The sequence below is a fragment of the Populus euphratica genome, unplaced genomic scaffold (genome assembly GCF_000495115.2).
Source record: "Populus euphratica unplaced genomic scaffold, PopEup_1.0 scaffold3.1, whole genome shotgun sequence".
Taxonomy (NCBI): domain Eukaryota; kingdom Viridiplantae; phylum Streptophyta; class Magnoliopsida; order Malpighiales; family Salicaceae; genus Populus; species Populus euphratica.
In genome coordinates, this window is record NW_011499847.1 from 5,593,075 (window position 1) to 5,606,686 (window position 13,612).

Sequence of the window (13,612 nt, forward strand, 5' to 3'; positions counted from 1 at the left end):
TCACACAATTATCAACATCTCTACTCAACATATATGGCTGAATGATTGAAGTGTATGAAACTGTGCACAGATACACGCACCCACACAGCTGGATATACGCACAAGTGCAGACTACGTGGTTTTTTATGCACATTGCATTGTTTTTTTTTTCAAGTGAGCTGCCTTGTGCTTGCCGGACCTGAACTAATTCAGGATTTAAGAGGAACTCTTTAATTTACACAGCAGATATTTTTTAATCGCAATATATATATATATTGAATAAAAAAATTTAAAATTTTTCAAAAATATTTTTTTAATCACAAAAACACACACTCAAAGTTGAATGTGCCACAAGCTTTAGATTTGGCCACTCGATCAAGGGTGATAACATTTCATTAAGTTAATTTGAGATGAAGCTAGAATTACTGATTGAACGTGATACATGATCTTTCTATGTTGTAGTTTATAAAATCAGCTCATTTATCATTATTCAACTCTACTTAAATTATAAATAAAACAATTTACCCTTTTCTTTTTGAAAGAAATTGAGAGTACAGATAAACTAACCACGCACCCGCTTAATAAAATTATCGTGTTTATTTTTTGTACTAGAAAAACACCCGCCAAACCTCCATGCCATGACCAAAATTCTATATATATCTGGAGATGATGCTAAATATCAGATATAAATAGGGCGAGACTCTTGTTTCAAAACCATATCATTGTTTTCTTTTGATTACAAAGATCGATGGACATTTAGGGTACGAAGAATGGATATAGAAATAGACTTACCATGTTATAAAATATTTATTTTGGGAATTAGCATTTTTAACATTCTTTTGGGATTTAATGTGTGCTATCCAAAATACTATAGAAATAGGTACATGGAATTATTTAGACAAATTAAAGGCAATACCTTTAATTAGTTCCTAAAATCTATAGATATAAGCATTTCAACCAAAAGTATTTATGGTAGATAATACCTCTAGGCTGAGACCTAAGTACCAACGTTAAATTAATTTCCAATAAATAAATAAATAACCAAAAATTTCTTTCTTTAAAAAATATTATTCTAGGCAAGACACCAACTCAATAATTTCCTGCCCTACGCTCTCGCAAAACTGAGCGTAGAAACGATGTATAAGAAATAAAGAATGATGCCTTACCATTGACAAATTCACATGATAAACAGATAATATATCCAGATTCTTGAAATTAATCAAATATAAACTGAGGAATGTGCTCAGCAATGTCCACGGACACATGCAACCGCAGCGCTTGGAATCGCTCAATCAATCAAATGGGGATGCTCTGACCAGTTTATTTATCATGGAGAATCCTGTGCTAATATATAGAATCGATCGTTCATCTGTCAAAAATCCGAATTTTTATCTACTTATATTATAGTAAATAAAAAGGTAAATTATACGGGCAGATGAGAAATCACTGCTATACGTCACGTGACAGGCACGTGGTTGTGGAGGGGTGTTTAGAGCTTAGAGGACGGCGCTGGTATCCATTTGTTTGGGGAGAAGGGAAGACGTAGTCCAAACTCGAAGGCAATCCTATCAGCAACAAGACAAACAAAATCCAGTGTTTCTGAATCGCCGCAGACACATTTTTTATTCTCTCGTAGCCTGTTTAAAGTAGTCAAAATGTTATTTTTTTATAGTTTTTTATTTACATATATACTAAAAGAATATATATTTTTTTATTTTTTAAAGTTTATTTTTAAAACGGGGCATAGCCCGAATTCGTTCGTTTATAAATGTTTCGGCCTCAATTGACATCTTAATTGAAAACACGTATGATCACCGATACGCACGCGCTTTCTTCTCTTCTCTTCTAAATTAGCTAGCTCGCACTTACCAAGCCAAGACTCCATCAAGCTCTCCTCTCTCTCTCTCTCCATCCGTCTGTCTGTCTATCTATATATATTTGTCTTCTTTATCTCCCAAGTGGGTTTTTGACACATTTGTAACCAAGAATTATTTTTAGAAGCTGTTGACTGTCTTAATGACGGGTGGATGGTGGAGATTGAACCGGGTGAAGCTTCGCATGGAGGTTTTGATGCTCGTTCTGTTGTTATTTCATCAAAGTTTTAGCTTTTGCTGGTCTCTAAACACTGAGGGTGAGTTATGCTATGTTTTATTTTCATATGGTTGGGAGATTTTGTTTTGCATGTCCTTACTAAGTTGGAATTCCTTTATATTGTAACGTGAAGTGTTTGAAAATGGTGCAGGTTTGGCTTTGTTGAGATTTAGAGAGAGAGTGGAGAGAGACCCTTTTGGAGTTTTATCGAATTGGAATGAGAAAGATGGAGATATTGATCCTTGTTCTTGGTTCGGTGTCGAATGCTCTGATGGCAAAGTTGTGATCTTGTAAGTCATTCATCCTCTTGTTTCTGTTGGATAAAAAAATAATAATAATAATAACAAGTGGTCGTCAAATAGTAAGTAATCAAACATTCTTCTTCTACAGGAGTTTATCTTTATCTTTTGTGCCTCTCAGTTAATTAAATCTGTGATCTGGGATAGCCCATTTAGTTAGATCAAAGATCCAATGTGTTTAGAGATGGTAGATTATTATTAGTACAGATTTCTTTCTCTGTCTCTGTTGATTAGAAAGTTTGCAAAAGCTTTTTGTAAGCTAGAATATAATGTGAATATTACTGGAAATGTGAAATGCTTGTGAAAAACATTAACGTTAATCAACTCTGAAGTCACTTGTTGACTTTTATTAGATCAAGATCCAAACTTGAGCTTTCATATTCAATTTAAATTTTAGATGGACTTAAAGTGAAGGAATAAACAGTGTATGTTGTTGCCGGCCTTTGTACTTGTCGGTGCAGAATCTAAGCAGCCCTTAGAAGTGATCAGATGACAAACTATATAATGCAGCATGTGTGATGTCCCTATGGTAGATAGTTCATAATAATGTGGGCCTCAATGGAGCAATCCCAGCATTTTTTTCCTTCTTTTTGCTATTTTATCATGTCATCTTTATTTTTCCTTTTCACTTGTTCATATGTTATATGTTTCCTGTTTTATCCGATGATTATTTGATGTAATCATTTAGTTTATCTATCATCTTCTAGCATGTATCAAACATTCCGTTATTTATCTTTTTAGTTGCAACAAAAGATTTTATTTATTTATTTATTTTATTTTCTTAAAGTCATAAGTGTTCAACTTGTAGGCATCTGACAAATCTCTGTCTTGGAGGAACACTGACACCTCAACTTGGAAGGCTAGCTTACTTAAAATCAATGTAAGCTTAAACCATAGCCTGGATTTGATTTTTGGAAACCATTTTACAGAGTTTATCTAATTCACATTTTCCATACAGTAATCTACGCAACAATTCTTTCTACGGAAACATTCCTAGAGAGATTGGAGAATTGAAGGAGCTGGAGGCGTTGGACTTGGGATATAATAACTTCAGTGGACCATTTCCTTCGAACTTTGCAAATAATCTATCACTGACTACCCTGTACGTTAATTCATTGTAGCTGATTATATTCTCCAGTATTTTCCTCTTAAGCTTGGGTGGTTTGACTAAATGATCTCTGATTCTTATTGCAGCTTGCTTGACAATAACAAGTTTCTTGATAGCGTATCTCCTGAACTAAATGAGCTTATGGTGCTTTCTGAAGTTCAGGCAGTTGAAAATCAGTTACGAGCTTCTTGTTGCTGCAGAGATTTTACTTGGTAAGCAAGTACTTTTAATGTTATTCCTACAAATCGATCTTTGGTGCAGCCACTTTAGAGATGTCAAAGCAGAAGAAGTTGGAGAGTAGGGGGTGACTCGTGAGAGGGGAGGTGGTTATGGTTCACGACTTTGGAAATAATAACTTGAAGAAAAAGAAGGAAAAGCTAAAATCAACTCATAGGAGAATGCTATGGCCACAAAATCCAGATCGAATAAACTCACAATCACAATTTAAAACTCAGCTTTTGATTCCAGATCAAATAAACTCACAATCACAATTTAAAACTCAGCTTTTGATTTATTCTGCCATCCCCCAAATTCGCAAATGCAAACAGAGGACCTCCTGGTGTATGTGAGGCAAAACATGAAGCAACTTTTCGTGCCTTAAAATTTTGCATGGCGTCGGCTATTTTTGTCATGAAATCTACTCCTTGATTGGGTTATGCTAACATGGTTAAGTGCTTTCAGTTCTCAACTTAAACTAATTTCCCACCAGCTTCCTGACAGCACCTCTTTTATTTGTTAGGAACATTGTTCATTCTGGAAATACAGTTCATCGGATGCTGCTGCAGGTGGCAGCTGCTCCAAATCCACCCATAGCAAACAATCGTCATAAAGCACATCAAAGTGGTTCTGAAGCATCGCCTTCACCGTCTTTATTTCCTCAAGGATCTCAATTATCACCATCACTGGCACCCTCAGACTCACCATTTTTATCACCATCACCGTCATTTTCCCCATCACCATCTCCTTCAGAGTCCCCGTCATTTTCTCCAGCAGAATACTCCTCCACTTTTCCTTTCCCCCCTTCCCCCTCACCCATGATCGCACCAACTCCAGCTTCACCTGCTCCAGAAAATCCACCTAGTGTCTTTATTGTACCACCACAGCGTGATTGGATGTCAATGGTCCCTGCTCCAAGTCCAAATCATTTGGGACAATCAAAGTCGAAACATCACACTGCTCTCATTGCTGGTGTTATTGCTGGCTCTATGTTCGCTTTGATTTCAGCCAGTGGCATTTTCTTCTTCAGAAGCAGCAAGGTAGTCACTGTCAGACCTTGGGCCACAGGCCTAAGTGGGCAGCTACAAAACGCATTTGTAACAGGTCAATCTTCCTTTTCATATGGATCTCGCATGTGTGCCCGCACACCCTGTGCACACACACAACAACCTGAAACCTCCAAGCATAGAGGCATAAAATTTCTGGATTAACATTGCTCCTTAAGAACTCCTCTATCATCTATTGCTCCCACTAATATACAAGCATAGATTTTGATTCGATGTTGTCTTTCCTCACTTTTGGTAATGTGTCTTTCAGGTGTGCCAAAACTCAAGAGATCAGAACTTGAAGCTGCTTGTGAAGATTTCAGTAACATAATCGGCTCCTTTTCAAATGGCACGGCATACAAGGGGACACTATCAAGTGGCGTTGAAATTGCTGTGATGTCTACTGCAGTAAGATCTCATGAAGACTGGTTGAAGAATTTAGAAGCACAATTCAGAAAGAAGGTACTCGAAATTGAAATTTGCTAAGCTTCATCCATTTAATATGGCCCGCGCCCCTAAATGCCACGTTTGCTAATTTTTTCAGATTGACACATTGTCAAAAATGAACCACAAGAATTTTGTGAACCTTATTGGATTTTGTGAAGAAAATGAGCCTTTCACAAGAATGATGGTTTTTGAATATGCTCCAAATGGAACTCTCTTTGAACATCTGCATAGTAAGTACATTATTTTTTTAATGCCCTTTCTGATACGTGCTCCATTCCCATATGAATTGGTCAAGTGATTGTAGTTACATTCTGCTGGATCGTCAAATTAATATGGCATTTTATAGGACTGCGCTCATCATATCTGTGAAGAAAAAATCAATACCGGCTCTTGTTCAATCTATGAACGTTAGTGTTGAATATTTTTTTTCTTTCATAGAGCTGAAATATGCATCTCAAAAGAAGAATTGGATTTTTCCTATCCATTTGGTACCCTCTCGGAACTGCAAATCATATTCGTATCCTTATATTTTTCTGCAACTCTATACAGGCAGCTGATCTACTTCATTAAGTAGACCGCATAATACACCATACCCTTTATAAGTCGTTGAAATTGCAGTGACTGAACCTATATAACTGTTTTATGGTATAGATCACTATTGAATTCTTGATTTCTTGTAGTAAAAGAGGCTGAACACTTGGACTGGGGAATGAGATTACGAATAGCAATGGGCATGGCATATTGCCTCGAATACATGCATCAACTAACTCCACCTATAGCCCATAAAAACCTGCAGTCATCGACCATATATCTGACTGAAGACTATGCAGCTAAAATATCAGATTTCAGTTTTGGGAATGATGCAACAGCAGCAAAGATTGGATCAGCATCCATGGAGCTTTTAGAATCCCAATCATCAGATCCAGAGGGCAATATTTACAGTTTTGGGGTAATTTTGTTTGAAATGATAACTGGCAGGATCCCATATGCAGTGGACAATGGCTCTCTTGCCGACTGGGCATCAGACTATCTGAGAGGAGAGCGATCCTTAAGAGAAATAGTGGATCCAACTCTAAAATCTTTCCAAGAGAATGAGCTCGAGAAACTGTCCGAAGTAATAAGAAATTGCATCCATCCTGATGCGAAACAGAGACCGACGATGAAAGAGATTGCTGCTAAGTTAAAAGAGATCACAGCAATGGAACCTGATGGTGCAACACCAAAATTATCACCCCTTTGGTGGGCTGAACTTGAAATTATGTCTACAGAAGGAAGTTGAGAAGTTAACTTAAGTCTGAAATATGGATTTTAGTGTTCTTTTCATGTTCCTTTTAACTATTGTTTTCCCTGATTCTCTTGCTGATCTCTCAGAAGCAGTTGTTTATAGGGTAGGTAATGCTTGTATCTAATGTAACGTAGAGTAAGATGTTTGTATATAACTGAGGAAGGGAGACCTCTGGTCTGTCCATTGCTTTGTTCTTTTGCCACTGCCAAAAGTTGGCTGTATAAAATTCAAGTATCTGAAGTATACTTGCAAGATAAATAAATGCTCTTTTTTTTTCAATATTACCAGTTTCAAGTACACCAGGATGAAAAGATTTGAGTCAACGTCCACCGCTGTATTCTTCAAACACTTAATCTTTCTTTATGACACTATGCGTTTCTTGTTAGGGGGTGGTGGGGAGCTCAAAGCAATCTCAGCCCCCAGGATCTCTCAATGAAAACACAACCCAATTCCTTTTAGTTACTACATACGATCTCACTCAGCCAAAATGCAAGGTAAGCATGGGAAAATACAAGAGAAGAGAAAAAATGAGGTGAAAATAAAAGCAGAGGCCAGAAAGTGGTCAGCTGGAGAAATGCAGGACTACAAGAGTAGTTAACGCGATACCATCACCTTTTCTATCTGTAATATAAAGAAAAACATGATACAACAAAAGAGATTTAAATTCCTTCCTGACTTTTGTTCTTGTACATGACGAGCTCAAGAGGGGGCCAAAAAATCCCGTTTCTAACGAGATACAAATTGTGAAACCTATGTCATTCTAGAGAAACAATGGCAAGAAGTTGCAGCAAAACCCTTTCGGCCTCAATCCCATTCCGCTTACTGATCATGTGGCCATGGCTGTACATAACTATCTGCTAGTGACATTGTCCATGGGCCGTTGGCAACACGCTTTTCTAGATCCATCATCAATACCATAAAGATATAACATATATGTACAAATGAGCTCATTATTGCTCCTTGACGCAGTCTGTCCTCCTCATGGATGGGATGAATTTGTCCCTGAATGCCTGATAGACCATGATTTCAAAAATAATAATAAAAAATGATCGGCATGGCTGTCCCCCTTGATTATTGTTGAAGTCCCCATTCTACATCAATGACATTGGTGTCACTTAAATGCTTCGTGTAGCTTGGTCCTGTGTTCTATTGTACAGATTAAGTGTGTCCGTGTGGTTTTGGTCCAGGCAGAGAGCTGCCTCACAATCTTGAAGAGCAGAGGTTTTGTCTCCCATTGATTCATAAAATGCTGCTCGAAGATGGAGCATTTGCAACTCAGGCTTGAAAGCTATGGCCTTAGTAAGCTCTTCTAAAGCTTCAGTTTCCTTTTGGTCATCCATTAGCACTGGGAATAAGAGATTCTTCATGTCAGTAGAAGTATAGATTTTACAGGTAATAATTGAGTTCAAGCAAAGGGAAGAAAGATGAAGTCAATGGAATGACATTGGAATATCTGTGAGAACTTTTGAGGAGCTGCATAGAAAGGAGGCAGAATTTCCAAAACGGAGTGGTGATGATTACCTGCTGCTCTGTATCTGTATGGGTATGTTCTTAGAGGATCCAGAAGTGTTGCCATCTTAAGGTCGTCTTTTGCCTTCTCGCGGTCACAGTATTCTGATCGTTTCTCATATGCTGATGCACTGTAATGTGCCTTCTCTATTAGCTTGGTCATCTCATCAAATGCAGCTTTTCGTTGATTTTTTATATGATAGACACGTGCCAGACCTTGATGAGCTCTTGTGTGCTTGATGTTAAGGGCATTCTTGTAGCAGTCTGCAGCCTGATCCAGCTTACCACAATCCACATAAATACTTCCTAAATTATTCAATGCCTGCAAAATGCCAACACTCAAATCAAACAAAGACATTGAGCACAGATGGCCATAAGAGAAACATACTGATATAGTCACTACTCACTTGTCCTTTCCTAAGACCATCTGAAGGGCATCTAAGAGCGTCCTCCAGAAGTTGGATGACAGTAGATGAAGATTCAGGATCCAGATTCGTATCAGCTAATGTATATGCCATAAGGAAGAAAGCTTCAAATGACCTTTGGATCGAAATGGATTTCTCAGCCCTAGAGAGAGCTTCTTCACGATGGCCAGAGTCAAATAAAAGCCATCCTTCATATATCAGCCTTTCGTGCACAGAACTGGTATGGTTTCTAGCCAACCGCAAACAGCGCATTGCAGCCTTCTGACAATTTAACCTGGTGCATTGAGGTATCCAGTATATTTCATGCTATTGAATATAAGCTATTGAATATAACAAGGCCAGACAGCTACAAGACAAGACCAAATTCGTTATAACACATGGACAGGAAAAACACCTTCCTTGTTTCAGAAGTGCATAAGAAGTATGATCATGGAGGAAAAAATGATGAGCTGATTTAGTATCATTATATCAGTTTACAAAAAAATAAATATAGGATCACTTTATTTTTGACAATATTCGTGGAGTGAATTGGATGAGTTTATAAGATAACATGTACAAAAGGATTGTGTTTTCGACTTGGATACTAGTATATTATCTTGATGGAAAGATAAACAAGATTGCTGCACAAAAACATCCAAGGTACGACAGGTTTCCAAAGATTGCAGACACCGATTTAGGAGTCGAACTTGATGAGTATTCTGCATAAATAGTACAGCTGTATGAACAAAATAAAAAATTGTTCCGTCACAAAACTTACCGCAAAAGAAGCAAAGATTGCCGAAACCACAGTAGGCTCTTTGCAGGATCATTTGACAGCATCTGATGTAAGACAGCCAGGGAGCCAATGTCATCGACAGAAGACCATCGTTCATAAAGATGCATCCAGCAGTCGGCCAGGCTCCATAGCCGAACACGATGGCTGAGAAGCTCAACCAAGTGATCTCCACTCACCCTCCCGTGAAACATCATGTACTTTGGTTCCAAGGTTAGCAGTGCTCGAATATCTCTCAAAGCACTTTCAAAATCCTCAAGAGCAATGAAGAACCACGCTCGCAACTCAAGACAATCTGGTGAGAGCTTGAAGCCGATAATTTTATCAATCTCTGTAATAGCTGCTCTAATCTGCTTCTCTTCCACCTTCATAACAGCTCTGAATTTGTATGGAAATGAAAGGGTTGGATCCAGTTCAGTTGCAGTATTCATATCCATCATCTTCTCTTGTCCAACACCATACAGGGATCGCTCTTGGTACATCCACCCAACTGGTTTATGCTTGAAAATAAGAGAGTTCATCAACCTAAACGCTGAATATTGTTGCCCTTGTTTGTACTTGGTCCTTGCAACACCTGCTAATGAATAAACGTGACCTGCCTCGACAGCTGCCTCAAAATAGAATTGGGCACCCTTGTACTCTTTTCTCTCCAGCATTACACAACCCAGTTGATGCAAAGCCAGTGCCTTCTGCCACTTTTCTGTTGCAAATTCTTCCAACCCCTCCAATAACATCACTGCTGCGCTTGATGCCATATTCTCCTCCATGGCAACCTGGCTCAGGAAATAATAGAGCAAGAAGGAAGCATGCCCCAGCATGGCCAATCTCTCCCTTGCCTCTGAATTACAAAAAACACTCATCACTTTGTGGTTATACAAAGAATTTGGGAGCTCTCTTAGAAACACCTGCAAACAAGAGGCTACGAGAAGATTTGCCCTTTCCTCCAAGCCATGATCGATAAGAATCAACGCATCCTCAGTCCCACAGACCAATGAAGCCAAATAAGCATCACAAGCACACTTCAACTCCTCACAACAAAACCTGTTGGCAAAAGAAAGCAACTCCAAAACAATCTCAGGGCAAAATAAATCAACTCTCCCAGTCCTACTGTACACTTGCACAGCTCTCATCCCCTTGACAGATATCCCAATCTTTGAAAAATCAATCTTATCTCTTCTTGACTCGACAAAGCTACCATATAGCATTGCCTTAAATGGACTCGAAAGAGAAGCAATTTTGAATCTAACACAATGAACCAACTCATCACCAATGCAAAATGAAACATCACTATCCTCCTCCAAACTAGAGCCCTCATTGCCCATCAATATTTGATTATCAACCGCCTCAAGATTATCTTGACCGCATTGGCAATGATCATAAATCGAATTAGGATCGTATCCAGAAACCAAAGCAGCCATAGGACATTCAAGGATGTACCCACTACAATCCTTTGATGACACACCAATGAACTCGTCTTCTCTCCTCTCAAACCTTAACCAGGCAGAAAGCACTACCTTTGAGTGCACATCAATAGCATATTGCCTTGCTGAGCAAAGGCACCTTCTAAGCAACTTAGGATCACCTAATCCTCGCAAAATCGAAAACTGCTCGATGCATAATAATGATTTATCGGTTTGCGAGAAGGTATTTAAGCGTCTATAAATTTCAGCTAAAGATTCCACATAGTCTATAGGTTTCAAGTAAGAGTCTATAGAAGGTTCAAGGAGCTCAGTTGTTGGGAGTCCACAAGGGAGCAAAGCTTGAGCTACTGAGCCAGTGTTTGTAAATTTACATTTCGAAAGTTTGCCTCTTGAACAGGGGTTACTATCTTGGGGGCTTAAAGCATGGACTTGGGTGCTCTTGAATCTATCAAGGAGCTTAAAACCATGCATTTTTTTACTCTATATCTATCTATCCATCTAAAACATCATGAGATTCGCAAAGTTTTGATAAATAAAGATAAACAGTTAATGCACAAAGAAAGGACGAATTTAACGAGAAAATATTTGTAAACCTTATGTAATTAATACCTCTAGACTGCAAAGTGGAAACAACTCCAAAGTAGAAAAACCAGAGAGGGGAGACAGAGACAGGCCGTTAGGCTAAAAATGGTGTTTGGTTCTTGAGAAAAAAGGAGGAGAGTTTTGGGATTCTAGACTTTGGACATGTTATCCTTTTCTTTTATGGAATAGATTCCTGAGAGAGTTGCGTGTGTCCTTTCTCTCTTTCTATCTCGCTCACCGGATATACAGTTGCAGTAGGCCCCTCTTCGACTGTTTTGGTGACCTGAAAGTTTTGGTTGATTTGGTGGCTCCCTCCAGTGCTAATGAGTTTTTCTGTTCTGCACTCAACAACCACTCCATCTTTGCCACATCAATATCAGTATCAATATCAACGGTCAACGCTAGAGGGGAAGGGTATTTTAGGTTAATCAAGCTTCTTTTCCTTCCATTTGTGATTGCGGATTTTATTAGCAGCCCCAAATTTGTCTGCTAAGCAAAGGCGTGGAGCTTTGGAGTAAATCTTATGAATCAATAATAATAATAAAGTAGGTTCTTGGGTCAAATCAATACCAAACAGACCCCCATCTTTATCAGGTCCCCCCCCCCTCCCCAAGGGAAACATCAATTTCAAATTGGACTTTTAAACTTAATTTATCATCAATTAAGTCCCTGATAAAATTAATCAAGCCCATTAAAAATATAATCAAGTCCTTGATCCTAATTAAATCTTTTAATTTGACCCAGGTTAGTCCTTAAACATAATTAAATAGGATTCATTTTGAAGATTTTCTCTCCTTGGTTTTGAGTGATCATCTAGCATTAACCTAATGTCCCATTAAAGGTTATTCTGGAGAAATGATGAAAAGAATAATCAATGGAACCGGATCTGGTGATGGATTACAGTCACATGAACAAATCACACTTGTGCTCCAGGAACATTGTTGTTGCAAGCAAACTTCACCATTCATTAAAGATGATGTTATTAGATGAAAGGAAACAGAATTTAAAATCATAATTGATAATTATGAACTTCCAGCACCCTCCTTCCTTGATAAGTTTGATTACACGTTCAAATAAAATAATTATTTAGAAGACAAGATGCATTGTTCCATCATCCATTGCTTCCAAATACGAGCTTGGTTACCTGGTGAAATGTCTGAATCTCACCTATTTTTTCAGTTCCACTCCAGCGTGAATCCCAATTTCAGATTTGCATATATTACATCACTAGATATTTTAAGCCGCAAGGTCTTCTAACCAGACACGTGCACATGTCAAGTGAGAGGACCAATTACTGCTCAGGAATTTGGAAAGGGAGAACACGTATAGACCAAAGTATTGATGGTTAGGTACATTGGATCTAAGCCAATCCTTTATTTATATATATACACATATACATACATACATACATACATATAAAATTATACTAGGATGCTCCTTTCACTACGAGCCTCCATGGACTCCCATGGGTGGAGTGGACTCAACAAGCCTAGAAAAACCATGCAAGCTCAGAATAAAAAAAGAAGACAACGAGAAGGCAGAATATATGCGCAGCCTGAAACAGTCATAGTAAGACAAGAAGTGTGTTCACGTGCTTTAAGACTTCTTCATGTGATAAATCTTAAAAACAAGCCTCTTATCACTTGTCGGTAAATCATACATTTACAGGGGGCAAAGATTAAAAAAAACATTTACAGGGGGCATCTTACTAATAGAGGGAATAAAGATTAAAAAAAAATATATTTATTTTATTTATAAAAATTTATTTTTAACATAGTGTATAAAACGATCTAAATACAAAAAAAATAAAAAAACTTTTACAAGCATTGTTGGACGGAACTTCCAAACACGTACTGAGTAGAGCCCACTCTGGTCCTCCAAATTTTAGATTTTCATAATTTTAACTCGTGCTGCAGGTTTGGTTATGCCATCCCACGTATTTTCAATCTGATCATATGTTTTACATCCGTCTACTTGTAAGTGTGCACGTGCCGACATATGTCAGGCATTATATTATATTATAAAAAATTGAATTAACTTTTTACTGTCTTTTACCGTGGCTGCTTACTTCAGCGGAGTCTATCCCTTCTTTTCTTTTTTTTTCAAATCATTGAAAAAATTATTTAGCTACGATCATTATTTTGTTTTTTCAATGTTGGCATTAATTTAATATTTATAATTTATTACAGTTTGTGTATTATGAAATATAATTAAGAAAACACCCTAAGATTAAATCAAAGCTTAAAATTATAAATATAATTTAATTTTATCAATTAAAAACAATAAAAACCAACATTACTACATTTTGCCTATTTATTGTTCATGATACATGTAAAGCTATAGCTTCGCCCATTTAGTCCTTTTTTTTTATCCCTATGTTTTGAGGCTTTTGTGTTTAAGTTTTAAATTTATTTTTTTATATATTTTAGTCC

General features: G+C 37.6%; 2 protein-coding genes across 2 annotated transcripts; one reads left to right on the plus strand and one right to left on the minus strand.

Moving 5' to 3' along the window:
* Positions 1 to 1,751: 1,751 nt before the first annotated feature.
* Positions 1,752 to 6,747, plus strand: LOC105110365 (probable inactive receptor-like protein kinase At3g56050). Its single transcript, XM_011005389.1, has 9 exons — positions 1,752 to 2,110; positions 2,222 to 2,360; positions 3,178 to 3,249; positions 3,328 to 3,471; positions 3,564 to 3,689; positions 4,217 to 4,797; positions 5,011 to 5,201; positions 5,284 to 5,416; positions 5,867 to 6,747. The coding sequence occupies exons 1-9, from the start codon at positions 1,996 to 1,998 to the stop codon at positions 6,463 to 6,465; spliced, it is 2,100 nt and encodes a 699-aa protein (XP_011003691.1). The 5' UTR covers positions 1,752 to 1,995; the 3' UTR covers positions 6,466 to 6,747.
* A 273-nt stretch (positions 6,748 to 7,020) lies between these two features.
* On the minus strand, positions 7,021 to 11,524 carry LOC105110357 (ethylene-overproduction protein 1-like). The gene is made up of 4 exons (XM_011005377.1): positions 9,163 to 11,524; positions 8,388 to 8,679; positions 7,993 to 8,302; positions 7,021 to 7,816 (listed from the first exon to the last, which is right to left on the minus strand). Exons 1-4 carry the CDS (start codon positions 11,067 to 11,069, stop codon positions 7,587 to 7,589), a joined length of 2,739 nt encoding a protein of 912 aa, XP_011003679.1. The 5' UTR covers positions 11,070 to 11,524; the 3' UTR covers positions 7,021 to 7,586.
* Between the last annotated feature and the right edge of the window lie 2,088 nt (positions 11,525 to 13,612).